The sequence below is a fragment of the Euleptes europaea genome, chromosome 5 (assembly GCF_029931775.1).
Source record: "Euleptes europaea isolate rEulEur1 chromosome 5, rEulEur1.hap1, whole genome shotgun sequence".
NCBI classification, from domain to species: Eukaryota; Metazoa; Chordata; class Lepidosauria; order Squamata; family Sphaerodactylidae; genus Euleptes; species Euleptes europaea.
The window spans coordinates 89,727,004-89,747,756 of NC_079316.1; the positions used below are offsets into that span (position 1 = coordinate 89,727,004).

At 47.1% G+C, this 20,753-nt stretch overlaps 1 protein-coding gene across 2 annotated transcripts in view; it reads left to right on the plus strand.

The window, feature by feature from the left end:
* Nucleotides 1–4,811: 4,811 nt before the first annotated feature.
* ADAMTS14 (ADAM metallopeptidase with thrombospondin type 1 motif 14) overlaps nucleotides 4,812–20,753 on the plus strand; it is an 86,662-nt gene continuing 70,720 nt past the window's right edge. For both annotated transcript variants that reach the window (XM_056849706.1, XM_056849707.1), the window contains exons 1-2: nucleotides 4,812–4,906; nucleotides 9,874–10,292. In XM_056849706.1, the coding sequence (XP_056705684.1) occupies nucleotides 4,819–4,906; nucleotides 9,874–10,292 (507 nt within the window). In that variant the 5' untranslated portion in view covers nucleotides 4,812–4,818. The remainder of the gene's footprint in view (nucleotides 4,907–9,873; nucleotides 10,293–20,753) is intronic.

A 20,753-nucleotide genomic window follows, 5' to 3' on the forward strand; every position in this document is an offset into this window, starting at 1 on the left:
CTAAAAATAAAAACCTCCTACAGAATGTTTTCTCTTTCAGAATGAGTTAAGCACTTTTTAAAGACGTTTTACTCAAAACGGGTCATATGAAGCCATTTATGTACGACAATCTACAACACATGATAATGATAATTCCTGTGTTCAGTGTAGGCATATGCAACATATTTTCAAGCTATATTTATAGTTAAAATGTGACTAATTTTGTCTTCTGTTACAGCATAATCCTAAACAGAGTTACATCCTTCAAAGCCAGTTGACTTCAGTGGGCTTAAATGGGCATAATTGTGTTTGTGACTATACTTTCAATAAGCTACAATGAGCATTATGTGCTTTTTAAGTGTAATTTGATATCCAAATTTACCGTCCTACTGTGACTGAGACTGTACCTGTCCAAACAATTCTTTATTTCACTACATAATTTGTTTTCTATTTTCAACTTTTGTTTTTTTTCCCTACCCCAGACAGCAAAAATGTGATGAGCAAACATAGGATTTAGCAGTTTTCAGTGCTCTGTTTCTCCAGTAGTGGGTATATTTGCGGTCTGGATTGTAGAAAGCTAACAGTTCAATACTATGCACCCTGCTAAGTAACTCAACGGGTTGGGAAGCATGCAACTCTGTTTCAGATCACACTGTAACGTTCACATATGCAGGAATGCATGCAATAATAATTCAGTAAAGAAGAGGGTCAATTCTCTTCTGGGTCAATTCTCTTCTGGGTCATTTGGTACTTTCACTCATGTTCTCCCCAAACCGGTCTGTCTCGGTTGTTCCTTGGAGTTATGCATGAGTTTTCTCTCCATTAGAGATGACCTTGCTGCCAGCCCACACAAATCCTGGGACTTCTCGTCCCTCTATTAACTCGATTCTTCCCTCTCCCCTAAGCTCAGCCCGCTTGAAATCCCTATGCATAAGGCAAAGTGTGGGACACAGAAGCTTGGTTTCTCTCACAGCCAGCAGATGGCCAATTACAAAGGAGCATGTCAAAGGGCAGGGATTCAAATGCTTCCCACTTCCTCTGAGTTCTTTCTGAGCAGAAGGCTTTTAAAAACGAGGGTTGTGTTTCTCCCCCCACCCGTTCCTTTCAAATAGCTTCATTTTTTGTTTTTGTTCTAAAAATGCTGTTTTGATGCAGCAATTGGGTTTGGGGGGGGACTTTTCTCTCACTACAGCCAATTACAAAGCAGCATTTAAAGGGGCGGGGATTCAAATACTCTTGATATGAGCTTGGAGACTGCTGGTGCATAGACTCCCAGCAGGAAGTGTGGGTCCAGCGAGCAATGAACCTCAGGTAAAACTCCCATGCATAAACGGCCCTGGGTTACTTTTCTCTGGCACCTTTCCTACCATCAGAGAGTTTGATTCACAAACCTGTGACTTCAACTCCAGTGCTTTGAAAGAAGAGTAGCATCATGGCATTTTCTTAAAAGAAGCGTGTTCTCAATCAAATTTTACTAATAATTTTTAATAAAGGGAATACAGCTGTAGTATAAGAGAATGGGGGGCACTTTTTAAAAGGGAACATGATTATCATCTATAGTCCACTCTTTGCTGTATTTCTTACTCTTACTGCATTACTTTCGACTTCTGTAATTCCATTCTTTTTGTATTTTTTAACAACCTATGCCTTGATTTTATTTGCATTGTTTCTAGTTTTTGTGGATTGTTTGTTGGATGGCTCACACTATCTGACTGTGTGGTTTTACACTGTGTAATCCACTTTGAGTCTGAGTGAAAAAGGCAGGCTATAAATAAATGTCTGAACAACAGAGTGGCAATTCCAAACACAGGATGAAGAGAGAGGTTCTGAGAACTATGCTTTGGCACCGTGACCACAAGCCCCTCTGACCTCTGAACCTGGGATGTGTGCCTTCACTATGATTACACAACCTATGCCTGTTCATTACCTGTTTGTCATCACTGCTTTATGTTTTAGGACTCAGAACACCTGTTTTAGTCTTCTGGGACAGGGAAAGCGAATTGAAGAGCTGCCTGGCTCTCATGTTCCCTGCCCACGGCTGTTTCGTATATGGTTGGATTCCTCAGCGTTAGGGCAAGGAAGAGCATCCATAAAAAACTACAAAGCAGGTTTGACCCAATTTTCCTTCCCAGATTGAACAAGGACCTGCTTAATCACTACAGCCATAACTAACCATTTTAGTAAAACCTGCAACTCCCCACCCATTAGAGCTGTAAGCGAGTGCTTGCCCTTTAGATTAGATTTCAAATTTGTACATAATTAATTTCACCCTGTACTTCTGCATTTCATGGTTGATTGACCCTGTTTTTTCCTGCCCCCTGCACCATTTATATGAAATGACTGCTTAGTGAGGAGCCACTCACTCCTTGCACCTGAAGAAGTAGGCACTTCTGGGGCATGAAATGCTGGAAATGATCCATCAACAGGTCCTGACATGTTTCAGTTGTTAACCTCAGATATCTCTGTGCCCACCTGGACTAGTAGGTTAGACAAGATTTCCCCTTCCAGTAGAGCGACTGAAAGCTGCAAGGAATAGTACTCAGAAAGCAAGCTGTAGTGTAAACAATTGCAAAACAAGATCTTAAATGAGGATTGGTCCTTAGTGATTAAGGACGCGTTCACCTCATTTCTTCCAGATACCCTTCAACAAAACTTTCTCCTTGCCAGATTATTTCCGCTGGTTAGAAATTCATAGGTTTAAATGAGCTTTCTTATTGGCAAAATGTAATGCCCCAGACCAGGGGTGGGGAACCTCCGGCCAGTGAGCCGTTTAAGGACTGCGACACCATTTGCTGCGGCCTGCAGACTCTCCTGTAGAAGCCGCCGCCATTGCCACCGCAGGGCCATGTGAGTGTGTGCGTGTTTGTATGTAACCCAGGAAGACTTCACCCCAATTGCGCCAGGCTGCATGCGCAGCGGGGTGCATGCATGCGTGTGTGCGGGGGAAAGCCAGGAAGGCTTCACCCCAATCGTGCTGCACCTGCGTGTGTGTGGGAAGCCGGGAAGGCTTTTCCCCAATCGTGCCGGTGTGTGCATCCATGCGTGTGTGTGTGTGTGTGTGTGTGGGAAGTCAGGAAGGCATTTCCCAGATTTTGCCGGGCCGCTTGCACGGCCGAATGCATGCATGTGTGTAAACTGGGAAGGCTTTTCCCGGATCATGCCGGGCTGCTTCCTTCCTTCCTTTCCTTCCCTCCCTTCGCTGCATAGCCTCTCCTAGGGTTGCCAACCTCCAGGTGGTGGCTGGAGATCTCCTGCTATTACAATTGATCTCCAGCCAATAGAGATCAGTTCTCCTGGAGAAAATGGCTGCTTTGACAATTGGGCTCTATGGCACTGAAGTCCCTCCCCTCCCCAAACCCTGCCCTCCTCAGGCTCCACCCCAAAAACCTCCCTTTGGTGGTGAAGAGGACCTGGCAATCCTAGCCTCCCCCCCCCCAGCCGGGAGATCTATGCTTGGTATGGCCCCCGAATGATGTTATAAATATGCAAATAGCCCTTGGCAGAAAAAAGGTTCCCCACCCCTGCCCTAGACTCAGCTGAGACACAAGGGTGATACAATAAAATTATTGCAGAAGAACAAAAATGCCCATTTTGTCCGGATCAAATAGACTCCCTAGCCCGCATTGTTTTAGCATGTCCACAAAAGAATATTGCACGAAATAAATGCATCACTCCCTGGATAAAACAGCTAAATACACTTTCTGAGAAGCGGATACTGCATTAACGGCTGTCAAATAGATCGGTCAAGCGGCAACCTTCCTCTTTGCAGCGTCAAGAAAAAAAATTAAATTTCATTTCCCCCTTGCAAAGCGTGAAGCGCTTGATGGACCGCCAGCGGCGGTTAAATCTAGGGAAAGGAAATGCTGGAGTGAAAAGGCGGCTCCTCTTTCATCCCCTGCCCCAGCCAGCCCACTCCTGGCCGCTGAGCAGGGTCAGCCCCGGTTCATCCTCGGATGGGAGACCCCCAAGGAAGGGACACCCTCGACGTGACTCTCAGGCCTCCCCAAGCCCCCTGTTCACTTTCGCTGCAACAGGCCAAGGGGGCTGGAAAGAGAGGCGCCCCTGCCCTGCCCCCTGGCAGGCCTCCCGGGCCTTGCACAGGTGCGCGCCAGGCCGGCAGCCAGCAGGTGCCCCTTCCCAGGCCCAGAGAAGCCTCCCCCCCCCCCCAGCAAGCCGGGCCGGGGCCTCCAGGGTGACGTCAGGCGTCCAGGGCGCGGCGTCCAGGCGGCAGGTGGGCGCGAGGCGCGGGGAGGACGCGCGCGCGCGCTGCAGGGGCCTGCCGGGGGGCCAGGGGCGCGAGGAGGGGGCGTGGCCTGCGCCCTTTGGGGGGGGACCCCGGCGGGCGAGGAGAGGGGCGGAGCTTGGCCCCCACCCCACCCCACCCCGTCCAATCGCAAGTGGCGCAGCGCTGGAAGCGCCACGTGCAATGGAAAGTCCTCTCTCGGCGTGCCTCCTGTGGAGGAGAGGAGGGGAGGGGAGGAGGAGGACGGGGGGGGGGAGGTCGTGGCGGCCCCCTCCCCTTCACCTCAGTTGTAGTTCACTGGCACACACACACACACACACACACTCAGGCGCGCCGCGGCTCTCGCCCCAGCTGGCACCAGCCTCGCCCCGCCGCGGGAAGCGCCTCCTCCTCTCCTCTCCTCTCCCCCCCGGCCGCCGGCCCTTGGCGTTGCATGGAGGGGCCTTGGCCGGGCGTGGGGCGGCGAGGGGGCCGGCGGGAGGGCGGGCTCCTGGGGCGCTCTCGGCGTCGGGGCTGAGCGGCCGGCGAGGCGAGGCGAGGCGCTTTCCTCTCCGCTCGCTCGCTCCCTCCGGCCGGCCGGGCTGCTGCCTCCCCCAATGGATTATCCCCCCTTCTATGTGATGCTGTCGTGCTTGGTGCCGCTGCACTGCTGGCTCGCCGCGGGCCGGGGAGCCAGAGCCCAAGGTAGGGGGGCGGGCGGGGGGCGAGGGGGGGGGGCAAGGCGCAAGCGCGGACGCCGGAGGAGCGGCTGCATCCCCGCGCGCCTCGCGGCTCCCGGGGCTCCGCGTTCTCCGGGCTCGCAGGGGCCGCGTTGCAGCGGCTCCCCTCTTTTGCAGCGGAGGGGCCGGCTTGGGATGCCCGCTTCCAAGCAGCGGTGTGTGTGTGTGTCTGCAATCTGTGTGCGTCCGGAAACAGCTCAACTAGATGACAGGTGTCCAGGACTGCATACCCAGTAAGGCCAGGGTCATCTGTATTGCACATTTCAGAATCGGTGGGTGGAAGGCAGCTGTCAAGACCCCTTTGTCTGGCTGGACCTTCCAAGAACTGGCTTTGATGCTAGGAAAGTTGTCTTCAGCCCTCTTGTCCCTTGTTCCTGGCACTGATTTCCCTGGCTGGCCCCCCTTTTTCTACTGTCTTCACCCCAGTCCCCGAAGCGGCTTTCTGCCTTTGGGATCGCGTCCCTCAAACAGATCTCGGAGTCGCAGGCGCCGGCTCCGTGACGCATCGGCGTCAACCTTGAACGGCATAAAAATGGTCGAAGGCTTTCACGGTCAGAGTTCATGGGTTCTTGTAGGTGATCCGGGCTGTGGGACCGTGGTCTTGGTCTTTTCTTTCCTGTCGTTTCGCCAGCAGCTGTGGCCGGCATCTGCGAACGTCAGGAAAGAAAGTACCAAGACCACGGTTACACAGCCCGGATAACCTACAAGGCGTAAAAATGGTTACAAAAAGGGATCATAAAACATAAAACCGGTGAAACAAAACAAAGAGCAATACAATCAAATATCAGAGCAAGTTTTTGCACTTTCAGCCGTTGCTCCCTGCCCTTATGCCCGAAAACACGTGTGGGCGTCAAGTGCCGTCAAGTCGCGGCCGACTTATGGCGACCCCTTTTGGGGGTTTTCACGGCAAGGGACTAACGGGTGGTTTTGCCAGGGCCTTCCTGTGCACAGCGACCCTGGACTTCCTCGGTGGTCTTCCATCCCAATACTAACCAGGGCTGACCCTGCTTTGCTTCTGAGATCTGACCAGATCAGGCTAGCCTGGGCCACCCAGGTTGGTGCTATGCCATAAATATGGGAAGAATATTATAGATATATTGGTGCTTTTTACACAGCCCAAATAATGCACTTTCAATGCACTTTGAAGGAGGATTTTACTGTGTGAACCAGCAAGATCCAATTGCAAACAATCGTTAAGGTGCACTGAAAGTGGATTGAAAGTGCGTTATTTGGGCTGTGTAAATAGCACCAATGATTGAGACTTTATTCCCCCCCCCCGACCCCAGAAGTGGTTTGTGTGTGTGTGTAAAGTGCTGTCAAGTTAGTATCCGACTTATGGTGACCCCTTTTGGGGTTTTCATGGCAAGAGACTAACAGAGGTGGTTTGCCAGTGCTTTCCTCTGCACAGCAACCCTGGTATTATTCCTTGATGGTCTCCCATCCAAATACTAACCAGGGCTGACCCTGCTTAGTTTCTGAGATCCGATGAGATCAGGCTAGCCTGGACCATCCAGGTCAGGGCAGAAGTGGTTTACAGTGCTGCAAGCAAGTACCCAGCTTGCTGGGGGTAAAGGGAGGAGGACTGGGGAAGGCACTGGCAAACCACCCCGTAAACTAAGTCTGCCTTGGAAACGTCAGGATGTGACGTCACCCCAGGGGTCAGGAATGACCCAGTGCTTGCACAGGGGACCTTTACCTTTTTTAAAAAAATGGGAGAGAGCACCAAAGCATTTTATCTAGCACCAGCAGCATTTTTGTTGGAAGTCGCATTGTAAAGCCACCTCACTGAAGCTACGCAAGTCTGGGTCTGGCTAGTGTGTGGGTGAGAGACCTCTTGGGACCCCTGTGCAGGCTGCCTTGACTGCCATGACGCAACAAAAGTGGGATATAAATGCAATAGAACAAAGTTACTTTCCACACACAAAAAAAAGTTTTATTTATGTGGTTGTGGTGGTGCATGGAAGTGAAAGGTCCTGGTCAAAGCTTGCAACCTGGCATTACGTTTTGACTCCCTGTGACTACGTTGCCAGATATTCAAAGTATCATTTGACCTCTGATTTCAAGGATGTTTCCTTGGAGGTCAGTCACAAGAATTGCAGTAAAGTTTATTCCTGAAGACGTGTGCTCAGGTCCATTTGTGTGTGTTTAAAGCGGCGTCAAGTCGCAGCTGACTTTTGGCAACCCAGTAGGGTTTTCAAGGCGAGAGAGGTGGTTTGCCACTGCCATCCTCTGCATAGAGACCCTGGTATTCCTTGGTGGTCTCCCATCCAAATACTAACCAGGGCTGACCCTGCTTAGCTTCTGAGGTCTGGAGCCATCCAGGTCAGAGCCAGGCCCATCTACGTTGAATATTTGATCTTGTATTTTATCATCCTCTGTTTATGGCATTTTGTTATGCCAAGACTGATTATTTTCTCTCTCTTAATTAAAGCACAGAAGTCTTTTTAAAATTTATTTTTTAAATGCTGTTCCCTAAATTTGTTTGGATATTTGATGTAATTGTTGATTTGGCTGTATTAGTAAACTGAATTTTGGAGCCAGTACATGAGACCTTATTGTGAGCTCTTTCAAAGAGTGTTGTGATGCTGACATAGGGTTTTTAAAATAATAATAAAAAAAGAATTTCAGTGGAATTCTTTATTTTAGGGGAATGATGTTGCATGGATGCTGTGCAATGAATAGTTTGCATGCTTGGTGTTAGCTGGGCATGTAAGAGGCATAAGTGTGTGTCAGCATGAATTTTTTCTGCTGTGTTGAACATACCCAGTCAACACTCCATAAGCCACAGCTTATGAGGGGGAAGTAATAAAGGTCCTGCAGGTGGGAGGAATGGCTGCCCGCTTTTCCTATAGGCCCCCAAACAGGAAAAAAAATGTTATCAGTAGCCTGCCTCTATTATTTCAAGGAAAGAAAGATTAAATTAAGAATAGTGGTGGAGAGTGCCCTCAAGTTAAGTGTCAGCTGACCCACGGTGACCCTGTAGGGTTTTCAAGGCAAGAGACAAACTGAGGAGGTTTGCCATTGCTTGTTTCTGCGAAGCCACCCTGGACTTCCTCAGTGGTCTCCTGTCCAAGTATGAACCAGGGCCAACTCTGCTTAGCTTCTGAGATCTGATGAGATCAGGCTAGCCTGGGCCATCCAGGTCAGAGCAATTAGGAATGCCCGCAGAAATTGTGGGCAAATTGTGAATTTAAACCAGAACCTTTCAGCCGGAAATGTTTACCAGTTGGACATCTCTGCGTAGGGCTGTCTATATGCTGGGATTCTGCAGTAGCACAGGAAAAAATAGTTCATTCTTTTGCACAGAATTCAACTCACTGTGATTTTCAGCTTTAATTTAAAAAGCCATCTACTTAGAAAGTTTGATGTAGGAGAGTATGTATTTTTTTTTTAAGTTCCAAGCCCTTAAGGATGCGAAGTATGTGGGCAATACCTGATCAGCTGCTAGATCTGATATGCAGGGAAATGAGGTGGTAAGAGGATTTCACAACCAGATTTCACTACCAGATAGGGGTTTAAAGTTTTTGAATGCCCCCTGATGTTAAAACTATTGTCAATTTTTTTCACACCAAAGGTGGCAAATATATTCCAGGGGCTGTTCAGGTTTTTAACCTGAAAATTACCCCAATTATCCTCTTTGGTGTTGCCATCTGGATTACAGTCATCAATGAATCTATAGATCGTCCACTGCTTCAGTTCTTACGAAAACTCCTAAATGCCCCTCGATGTGTTGCTGGCGTTACTCTTCGTTCCGAGTTTGGCCAAATGTCACTTGAAGCTAGGGCGTGGTTGGTCGCTAAACTGTGCTTTAGCACTGAGGGGTTCCTAGCTTCTCTGAAGCATGACCCTTTCAAATCCTCATGGCAAAAAATCTTAGATGAGAAACTGGCGTTGCTGGGCTTCTCGCAGGATATGTTATCAGATCTTGGGACAACTGAAGCTTTTGCCAAAATTAAAAAGTGCATTAAAGAGCTCGATTATAACTGCACTACTTTTCGTGCTCGTCGCGTCTGTTCATCCCAGTTCTTCGGAATACCCCCTCCACGTGATCTGCCTGCCTATACATATTATCTGACAACTCCTCGTCTCTGTAGAGCTTTTTGCTTGGCTAGATTGAATGCTAACCCTTCTATGGTAATGCAGGGCAGAATTCTGAATATACCATACTCAGACAGGATCTGCCCTTGCTCTTCTGGCTCTATTGACACATTAGCCCATGCCCTTCTGGAATGCCGCTTTTACGAGGAACTTCAATCGCACTATATTTCCCCCCTTTTAATATACAAATCCAATGCCTCTGTGACTGACATAATGCCTTTTTTACTAAGCGACAGGGACCCCAAGGCTACATTGTCAGTGGCAAGATTTGTTTCAGTCCTTATATCCCTCCAACACTAGATATATGCTGCTCAAGATCAATTGATCAAGGAGCTTCTAAGGGATAAAAGGAAAGGAAAGGAAAACTCACTACCAATGGAAAGACAGGGCAGTAATCACAGGGTAAGGCTATATAATGTTTCTTTTCATGGTTGTGCACCTGTGGACTAGCTCAAAATTTCTACTTGCTTGTTCCCTTGACTAGCAAAACCAGAATAAATTATGCAAAACAATGAATGATACGAAGTAAATTTTGCAGGATACAATAGATTGTGAAAGGGCAGAATTTAGGGGCTGTTGGAGAAGTTTTAACTTCTGTTAGTTTCCTTTTTGTGGTAGTGTGCGTTATGGGATGTCTTGAGCAAGATAGTTCCTTCAAACTATTGTCGTGGAAGGAGCTATGACTTGGCCTTACGCGAATGGCCAATGGAAGAACCAAGCTCTCTAGTGCTGAAGTCACAAGCGTACCTGAAGAGGGCAGGCTTTTAACCCAAAGAGGATTTCTCTTTGTTTTGAATGTATTGAAGTGTGTCTATCTGTATTTATTTCCACTAGAGCTCCTCCTGTCTGGAAAGCTAAGTGAATATGGTGTGATTGTGCCCTTCAGTGCAGATCGCCAGGGACGGTTCCTCTCACATATGGTGTCTGGCTCAGGGGCAACAAGGAGGGGGGAAGCCAGCCGCCCCTCCACCGTTCCGTCACACCCAGGTCGACACAGAGTGGTCCGCAGTGCACCTCTACACCAAAGCATGCCCAGGAACCACTTGTTCTACTTCAATGTCACTGTTTTGGGGAAGGAACTGCATCTTTGGCTCAAGCCCAACCGGCGGCTGATATCCCCAGGGGCTTTGGCTGAATGGCAAGAGGACTTCCAGGAGGTCTTTCGGGAGCCCCTGCAGCAGGAATGCGTCTTCACAGGAGGTGTCTCGGGCATGCCAGGAGCCGTGGTGGCCGTCAGCAATTGTGATGGGCTGGTAAGCGAAAGGGGGATTCTACCCTCGTGTATATTTCCGCACTGCTCACCTGTTGCTCAAATCAGCCTTGCTTTGTCCTGTGCTCCCTCATGAATTTTGCAAGTAGAAATCACAAGATGTGTTGCATGCAGAACCGGCCTTAATTGGATATGGATTTTATTACAGGTTGCCACTTCTGATTTCAAAAACCAGAAGTGCCTGGGTGGGAACTGGGATGAGGCCAGCAGGTGGCACTTGGTGAGCTCTGGTGGGTCAGGAGGGATGGGAGCCAGCATGGTGTAGTGGTTAAGAGCGGCGGTTTAGAGCGGTGGACTCTGATCTGGAGAACCGGGTTTGATTTCCCACTCCTCCACATGAGCGGCGGAGTCTAATCTGGTGAATTGGATTTGTTTCCCCACTCCTACACATGAAGCCAGCTGAGTGACCTTGGGCTAGTCACATTCTCTCAGCCCCACCTACCTCACAGGGTATCTGTTGTGGGGAGGGGAAGGTGATTGTAGGCCGGTTTGATTCTTCCTTAAGTGGTGGAGAAAGTCGGCATATAAAAACCAACTCTTCTTCTTCTTCTTCATCCCCTTGCCTGTAGTTTTAAGTGGTACAGTCCCAAGGGGGGGAAGGTGGCATGGTATAGCTCTTCTTCTCCTTTTCCTTCTCCTTTTCCTTCTCCTCCTCCTCCTCCTTCTTCTCCTTCTTCACCAGCATGAGGGCAGTGTCCCTTGCAATACCTCTATCACCTATCTTTTCCCCCTTCTGATCTTCTGCAACCCTGTTTCTCACAGCTCAGTGGAGCCTGAGTAGTAATGGTGGAACAGACGAATCCATCTGTAATAGTGTGGAATGATACAGCAGAGGCACACTCAGTGTTTAGTTCATGTGCTTAGGAATGCTACTGTTAGCTTTTACACACACACACACACACACACACACACACACACACACACACACACACACACACAGAGTTGGTCCAAAAGTCAATGATTGTTTTCTGACCTGTTGGCAATTCTATTTTGGGATCTTGTTCAAGAATATAAGGGGCAAGTGTATTGACCTTGATGGGTCAATGGAACATGTGAAGAGGCACTGAGAACCCGTTGCTGGGGAGAAACAAAAGGGGGCTTTGGTCATCCCCCCCTTTGTGCCCTGCCTGAGAGCTCCAGAGGGTGAGATAGAGAATTCTGGCCTAGGGGAACCTTGGCATGATTTTATTTTTAGCAAGGGGTCTTTGTGACCCATTGACAGGGCCATGGAACTGGACCACATGTGGACTGGGTCTGAGGGCAGTGGTCCCAGCTGAAGATGCCTGCAGGAAATGTGTGCTGTTTTTCAAATTTTGGAAACAACATATAGTTGCAGACCCCTAAATTTCTTATTTATAGCTGAGTCTGTTCCAGTTCCAAAGAGCTGCTTAGGTTCAAGTGATGGACTTGTGGTATTGGGATGTTTTCCTTCGGATGGCTGTCCCTATATGACTGACCTCACTTTCCAAAGTAGTTTGCTGTGTGCCATGGGAAGAGGGGATGGACGCTGCATGAGGAAAACCACATCTTAAGCCCCCTTGCATTAATTGCTTCTTGGGTTCTGGCCAATCTGCGTACCTTCTGAATCCATGATCACGACACCCAAGCACAGCATTTTACACTGAGAACACATTAGAAACGGACAGAGAACACATGAAGCTGCCTTATTGTCAGACTTCAGTACCTCGTTGCATCTCAGCAATAGTAAACTTCACTCCAGACGTTGCAGAGAGTTTAAAGTTTTATTAAGAAAGCTAACGGGTTCAGTAGATCTATACAAACTTAAGGTCAGAATACAGATGGGGGGAATACTGCTCATATTTATAGGGAACATACAATACAATCGATTACATCAAGGGTAGGACATGAAAGGATGAGGTGCAGCAGAGTTGTTTTGAATGTGAAAGGATACAAGGTGATAATAAGGAAGTGTTCGCAAGGGTAGGACATGAAAGGATGAGGTGCAGCAGAGTTGTTTTGAATGTGAAAGGATACAAGGTGACAATAAGGAAGTGTTCACCGGTGATTGCCCACTACTAAACCTCCTGGTGAAATTGACTAGCAAATGACCGGGTGATCTCTCGGGCTCCCAGGCATTTGTTCTGTGGCGCCAGAGATCTCACAGCGGACCTGTATTGAAATGCTAATGCCTGGCAAGCAAAAGAATGAGAACGGGGTGGGTGGGTGGGAAGGAGACAGGGCTTGCTTATCCGTGGCCCGACTGGATTCCCTCGCTGACACTTATATTGAATCAGACCCTCGGTCCATCAAAGTCAGTATTGTCTACTCAGACCGGCAGCAGCTCTCCTGGGTCTCAGGTGGAGGTCTTTCACATCACCTATGTGCCTAGTCCCTTTAACTGGAGATGCCGGGGATTGAACCTGGGACCCCCTGCATGCCAAGCAGATGCTCTACCACTGAGGCACAGCCTCTCCCTGCCATGTATCTTACCTAAGTAGGCTTCATGCTGTTTTCTTCCATTGCAGGAAAAGCCCCTTAAGTTGGAGGAAGGCTTCAAATTTTGTTCAGTGGAGTGGTAGGATAAAAGGTAAAGGTCCCCCGTGCAAGCACCAGGTCATTCCTGACCCATGGGGTGACGTTACATCCCGACGTTTCCTAGGCAGACTTCGTTTGTGGGGTGGTTTGCCAGTGCTTTCCCCAGTCATCTTCCCTACCCCCAGCAAGCTGGGTACTCATTTTACCGACCTCGGAAGGATGGAAGGCTGAGTCAACCTCGAGCTGGCTACCTGAAACTGACTTCCGTCGGGATCGAACTCAGGTCATGAGCAGAGCTTGGGACTGCAGTACTGCAGCTTAACACTCTGTGCCACGGGGCTCCTGGAGTGGTAGGATACATGTCATAAATTCATCATTTAAAAAAACTTCAGTTTTGGTTTTCACTCATTAGGTTTAGAGGCCAGTCGAGCCGCAATGCAATGAGAATTGGGGTCCGTTCAGCTAGCCCTGCCTCACTCTTGTTCACTGGTTTCTGGGCTCAGCTGATGTTGGTTCCTGGGTCACATTTGCTTAAGCGCCCAAGTCACATGTATAGAACGCAAGCCATCTTATCTATGCACCACATAATAGGTAAAACTGTATGCAGCCGTAATGCTCAACTCACAGATATCAGGTGGGCTGAAGGCAGGGTGGATGTGCCCTGAGGACGGAAAGGGGGAGCAAGGTGAGTTGGATCAGGGGCTGTGGCTCAGTTTGTAGAGCATCTGCTTGGCATGCAGAAGGTCCCAGGTTCAACCCCACATTTCCAGTTAAAGGGACTAGGCTAGTAGGTGATGTGAAAGACCTCACCCTGAGACCCTGGAGAGCTGCTGCTGGTCTGAGTAGAGAATACTGACTTTGATGGACCAGTGGTCTGATTCAGTATAAGGCAACTTCATGTGTTCATCATCTCTGCTGTATACCATACATTTGATCAATTGTCTGTGCATAATTTAACTTTATCAAAAATAGACTAAAAAGCAGAATTGTGATGTTTTTCCCTGTACCAACTCTCTGTGATTACAAATCTGTTGCTACTAGTAGACCCTTTTCTTTGTATTTCTAAATATAAGTAAGTTACAAAGTCCTTTTATCAGGTAGAGTACAGCTTTGACTGGATAGCTGCCTCTATGCACTATACTTTCCAGTGCCACATTACCGGCAGTTCAGCGAATGTGCAAAGAGGGTTCTGCAGGAAGTCTGGCAGGTAAATTATGTTTTCCGTCTTGGATTCCAGTTGGGAGTACCTGATGGCTTTGTGTTCAACTGCTGGCATTCACTTTCTACCCTGTAGGTCTGTTCTGCCTCCAGAATTCCCCATGGTCCTTCCTCTGTTACAAAAATATATTGATGCTTTTAGTTGTATAAAGAGGAAACACGACAGACTTTTTCCATAAGTACTATTCTGTTGTGCACCTCTCAGCCCACTTTCTCTTTTTTGTAGCCAAGAGAGCAAACTTTTCTTAGAATAATAACTACTTTGGATGCAGGGAGCTCATGCACACTGGCCTGTTTCACTTGGAGTTGATTTGGTGATGGAATACTTTTAGTAAGTCTGAGTGCATAACTAGATACGCCATTTTAATAGCAGCATAATAAAGCCTGAACATTTTTAGGCAGGTCCATCTTAAAGCATGGGAACTCTGGGCGGTTGCCTGGGGGCCCCACGAGCACAGGGCCCCCATGCTAATCTATGTATGTCGTGACTTGTTGCAATGAATAAATAAATACTATACTAAACTATAAATATTTGTTATTGGAAAATGCATATTTAGCGTGTGTTTTACTAAACTCTGATTTTGTTGGGAGTAACAATGAATATATCTTTGATTTCATCGACCATTTACATTTTTATTCCTGTGAGTGGTTGTGGAGGTAGGGGCCTTGGGCACTACTTTGCCTGGGGGCCTATAATGCTGTTAAGATGGCCCTGCCTTTAGGAGAATGTTTAATAAATAATTGTTATGCCAAATTAATTATTTCAAATTCTACAATATTTAGGTCCACAGTCTCCACACCTACTGAGCTACTGTTTCAAATTTTGCAACCTCTTTTCATGAAGCACTTCATTGACGGTAGTCCCCTGTACAAGCACCGGGTCATTACTGACCCATGGGGTGACGTCACATCCCGATATTTACTAGGCAGACTGTGTTTACGGGGTGGTTTGCCATTGCCTTCCCCAGTTGTCTACACTTTACCCCCAGCAAGCTGGGTACTAATTTTACCGACCTCGGAAGGATGGAAGGCTGGGTCAGCCTTGAGCCAGCTACCTAAAACCTTTGGGATCGAACTCAGGTTGTGAACAGAGCTTTTGACCGCAGTACTGCAGCTTACCACTCTGCACCACAGGGCTGGTATAAATGAAGAACATATGATCAGCATAGGAAATAATGCCCTTCTGCATGTTGTGTACCTCCAACAGAGCAGCTGGAATAGCCCAGACTAGCCTAAGCTTGTCAGAGCTTGGAAGCTCAGCAGGGTCAGCCATGGTTAGTGTTTGGATGGGAGACCATCAGAGAAAACTGGCTGCTGGGAGAAATAAGCTGCTGCCATGCTGTCTTTGAACTGCTGTTCCAAGTTGCTGGATTTTATGTTATCAACAAGATAAAACATTTAGTTCTTTTGTAAATAGATGCCCCCACAATCTTCCCTAAGTAACCATCTTAGCCCAGTTTGAATGGCTGATCTCAAAATTTGAATTAGTAGCCCTAAAATTAAACCAACAGAAAAGTTGCTTGTCTTTCAGAACTGGTGTTGGCTGACTATTTGGCTAGGCAATTAGTGACCAAGGAGAAACAGGCATTTTAGCGGTATGTACCACCCCCTTCCAATATTTTTTAAGGTTCATAAACAGTTTTACAAATGTTGTTCTCATCCTCAGGGATGTGGTGGGTTTAAAAGAATAAATACAGAGTGGACCTCTCTTTGAAGTTAAAGATCAGGCGACAACTAACAGTAATTACAAGATATGTAGGAACAAAACACCTTCAGCCCCATTTCCACGTCCACCAAAATACCTTTGTACTGCTCTACCATATAATTATCCAGACAGGAATGAAATCTTTCAAAGTGATTTAGAAAATTAGAACTTCTAATTCCTGTGGCACTGTGTGTCCTTTGTCCTACCGGTATATAATTTTGCAAATCGTAGCACTAGGCCAGTTGAACAGGTCTGGAATGAACAGGGCCTGACCAGGGGCTAAGGGCTTCCTATGAGAGATGTTTTGCCAACTGTTCTTTTAAACCATGGTTTGTCTATGGATGTCACCACAGTGTGCTTTTTTCTTTCTCAAAAATGAGAAAGAAAAACAGAGACTGACCAAGCTGCGTTGGATAATGCATTTTCAATGCATTTTCAGTACACTTTAGCAATCACATGCAAGTGGATTTTCCCATGTGAAACAGTTGCAAATGATTGCAAAAGTGCATTGAAAGTACAGCATCCAAGGTGTGTGAAGGCAGCCCAAAAGTCAGAGACACGTGAATGGCAGATACTAGGATGGGGTTTTGCTACAGCATAGTGTGATGTCGAATTGTTGGCAGAACTCTTGTGCCTGGATCTGCACATCAGCAGATCCAGTGGCGGTGCTGAGTGTGTGCACTAATTTTATTATTACCATTTACAGTACTATCTAAGCCCCCCCCCCAAATCTTCCATCTGTCCATCTTTATGGCTTTCAAGTAGGGTTGCCAACCTCCAGGTAATTGATGCAAATAACAGCAGTAAAGACAAAATATACTAGCAAAACAGTGATATATGCAAATAGTGAAATTCATTCAAAGTGCTATTTCCATTAGTATATGTTGAACACAATATAGTTAACAACAATATAATTCCAATATACACAGTGGTATGGTCGAAGTCCAAGGATAGAGTAAAAAAAAACAAGATACTCCTTGAGACCAAGGAACCTTATCCCGCTATTACAACTGATCTCCAGCCGATAAATATCAGATCACCTGGTGAAAATGGCCACTTTGGCAATTGGACTCTATGGCATTGCAGTCCCTCCCCTCCCCAAATGCCACCCAAAAACCTCCTGATGGTGGCAAAGAGGGACCTGGCAACCCTTCTTTCAAGGTGTACAACTTCCTTCTGTTGCTTTTTTTCCTGAAAAGTATGAGACAAATTCTGGGGGATGAAAACTCATGAGGCTGTGCTCATCTGGCTTCCAAATGGGTGCTCCCTGCAGGCACAAAAGTCCTGGTCTTTTCTGTGCCAATGAAATGGAGCAAAGCTTGAGTTGGCTCTTTTCTCCGGAAAAGCCCAGCGGCTGCCATACTGAGGATCACTGGTGGATCAGACGTTACGTTTTTAGAACTGAAGTTGTGTATTAGATGTATTTTAGACCATCTAAAATAGCTGCTGTTTGGTAGGCATCACAGAACTGCCGCCTCATCTTGGCATACTTTTGTGCTGTTGGCCGGTCTGTCTACTAAGAGAAAGCCAAAAATCATAACAGTAGAGGTTTTGGCAAGCCAGACGGATGTGATGGACAGAACTATGTCCAGGCAGTAGACCAGAAGAAGAAGTGGAAGGTCATGATTGGAAGTGTAGTGGCAAAGCTTTTCAGGAAAAATCTAACGTACTGTCTCAGGCAGGTTTGGAAACAGACTGGGCAGACGTTGTGGTTCAAAGTCCTTCTCGGAATATTCCACCCCCCCCATCTGTTTCAATAAAGAGGGGAAAAACCCCAGTTCTCTGCCTGCATGAGGATATCTCATTGCTTACCCTGAGCGCTCCCCTGCTTGTGAAACAGAATGACAAAGCTCTGTTTGGGATCTGTGTATGGCATAAACCTAAATATAATCTGCACCGTGATGGAATTTATCAAGTATTCAATGAATTTTATCAGGTGTACTGTTCTTATAACAACTTTGGTGGATGGACACATTGCAGTTACTCAAGCAGTGCCTTAGGGCATCAGGATTGGAACTGCTGTGGGGCTAACCCAGCAGTGAGCCCTTCAGTCTGTAGGGAAAGTAGATTCACAATCTGTTAGTTTACCCTTCTGGTAGGAAAGAACCCGTGGAGATTCCTGCTCCTGTACCAGTTGCTTATGCTCCCGTCCCCTGTCTAAATCCTTGCAAGCCCCATTGCCTCGAGAACATGGCCCCTGAGGCTGAGCACTTTACTGTTGCTGCACCATCACAAATTCCTAGGTGCTTCCTGCTCTCAAGTTGTGTGAGTCAGCGTGGTGTGGTGGTTAAAAGCGGTGGTTTGGAGCGGTGGACTCTGATCTGGAGAATCGAGTTTGATTCCCCACTCCTCCATAGGAGCAATGGACGCTAATCTGGTGAACTGGATTTGTTTCCCCACTCCTACACATGAAGCCAGCGAGGTGACCTTGGGCTAGTCACGATTCTCTTAGAGCTCTCTCAGCCCCACTTACCTCACAAGATATCTGTTGTGGGGAGGGGAAAGGAAGGTGATTGTAAGCCGGTTTGATTCTATCTTAAGTGGTAGAGAAAGTCGGCATATAAAAACCAACTCTTCTTCTTCTCTCAGGATTTGAGCATCCATCCCTGTGAGATTCAGATCCTGGTCCCAGCTAATACAAAAGCTCTCTTGCAGTCTTCTGCATGGAATTGCTAAATTCTTGTTTACATGGTGCTACCAGTATGCTCAGTGCTTTATAGAGTTTTACATGAGCATGCTGAAGAATCCACCTAACACTAGGCCAGGCCATCGTTCTGTCTCTGTACATCGTTCTGTACAGTGGTTCCCAAAGTAGGCAATACCACCCCCTGGGGGGGATTACCTAGGGGGGCACTAAGAGGCAAGGGGGCAGCAGGAGGGTGCTAGAGGTGGGCCCCTTCAACTATGTTGTTGGATAGGGTAGGGGGCGCTGGGGTTAAGTTTGTGGAACCGGGGGGCCATGGCTTGAAAAGTTTGGGAACCACTGGTCTAGTAGAATGCTGTCTGGCTGCTGCTATTCAGGGTAGTGGTCAGGAGTCTTTTCCTGCATGCTTCCCTTTCTCCAAAAGCCCAATCCCTCTCGCCTGGGAAACATGGCCACCAAGCCTGAGCACTTTAGATTTGTCACATGGCCACAGTTTCCTAGATGCCGCCAACTCGAGATCCTTTAAAACTGAGGAATAATAGATAGGATCTGGAGCCTTTTGCATGTAAAGCGTGAGTTTTCCCACTGTGATGTGGTCCCTCACAAGCAAGAAAGGCGAGCCATTGCCTCCCAAGGAGTTCTTATTTCAACTTCTGGGAATATGGGTGGAGTTTTCAGTTTTTTGTATAATTGTGCAGTCCTAAGCAAAGCTCCACCCTACTAAGCCCATGGAGCTCAATGAATTTACAAGGATTTAACTCTGCTTAAGATGGCCTTCAAATGTGCAGGATCTCATTTTACATTGAAAGCTGTAGAAAACGTCTTTGGAAAAAAATGTTTGGTTCGTAATACACTTGAGTCTCACATGCTTGTATTCCGCACCAGGTAATTATAAATGATGGTGACATCACTAGCTTTGAAGAGAGATCTAGAGAAGGAGAGATTATGGGGGTCTTACATTTATGTTTAGGGAAGGGAGTCTGTGGTCCCCAGACTGCCTTTACCCACAGGGATTTGCTATGGAAGGAAATGGTCCCAGGTGTTTTGCTTTGACTGCATTCACCAGCATGGATATCCCTAGTGTTATGTATGCTTGCATTAGCATAAACCTGCAAGCGTTTAAGTGAACGGCATCATATGCATGATACGTTTGTGTGCCCTGTCACATGTGATGTTAAAGGTCCACATACTTCCATGATGCTCTTGCTAATACTTGGATTCTGAACATTCATGCTGCATTTTTCCACTTCTAAATCCTCCTGGCTTAGTTAGGCTGCACCCGACAGGAAGCTTAGTTAATGTTTTCATTAACGGCACCAATGTGTGTGTTAGTTGAAGACCACGATGGTTCATAGTTGTCTGATACTAAGCATTACAGGTAAATACAGCTGGATCCTCAATCAAATTTAAAATTATATATCATGCTGCCATTGATATCATATGCAGGTGCCCCCAGAGAGACAAAACTATGAAAACAATCTCAACCTGTCTTGATAAGAAGAATTAATTCTGTCTCTCTTCCCATTCCTCCCCAGTGCATAGTTTCTAATCAGCCTCTTGGAGGTTCAGAAGAACCAATCTCAGGTGCTGGTGGAAAGTGCCATCAAGATGAACTCACTTGTGGTGACCCCATAGGGTTTTCAAGGCAAGAGAAGTCCAGAGGTGGTTTGCTGTTGCCTGCCTCTGAGTAGTGTCCCTGGACTTCCTTGGTGGTCTCCCATCCAAGTACTAACTAGGGCTGACCCTGCTTAGCTTCAGAGATCTGATGAGATCGGGCTAGCCTGAGCTATCCAGGTCAAGGCAAATACAGGACTGTCTTCTTCAACACTGGTTCCAGGAAATTGGGTGGCATTTAAAACAGGGATGGTAGAACTAGCAATGGTGGTAATGCACATTAATAGTCAGTGTGCGGGAGGATCCATCTTGCCTTGACAGGCAGGGCCAATTCCTGAGTTGTCTTCCAAGTACTGGAAAAAGGTATGTAATTATTTGAGCCTCTGTCTTTCAGCCTTTATAGCTCTCCTGCGTGCGAAACCTTTGTAGCTCTGTCAGTGTGAGAGACATTCAGCCTTTCACGAAAGGGCAGGGGAAGCAACCTCTTCACGAGCTCAGAGATTTTTTTCAGGTGCTCTTAACAGTATACAAAAAGCCATTCCCTGTAGCCAACTTGGACTGATTTGTGTGTCTCCTGAAAATGCCTCTCTGTTTGGCTGGTGTCATTCCAAATTCTTTTTATCTGAGTGAAATGTTAGTTTCAGTGGGACTGTTCTTTTCAAGTCAAGGCAGCCTTCCTCTTTCCCCTGCTGTCGGAAGGTAACTTTAAAAAAGAAATGAAAAACAACAACAACACCATCAGGTCTCTCACATTTCAGCCATGTTTC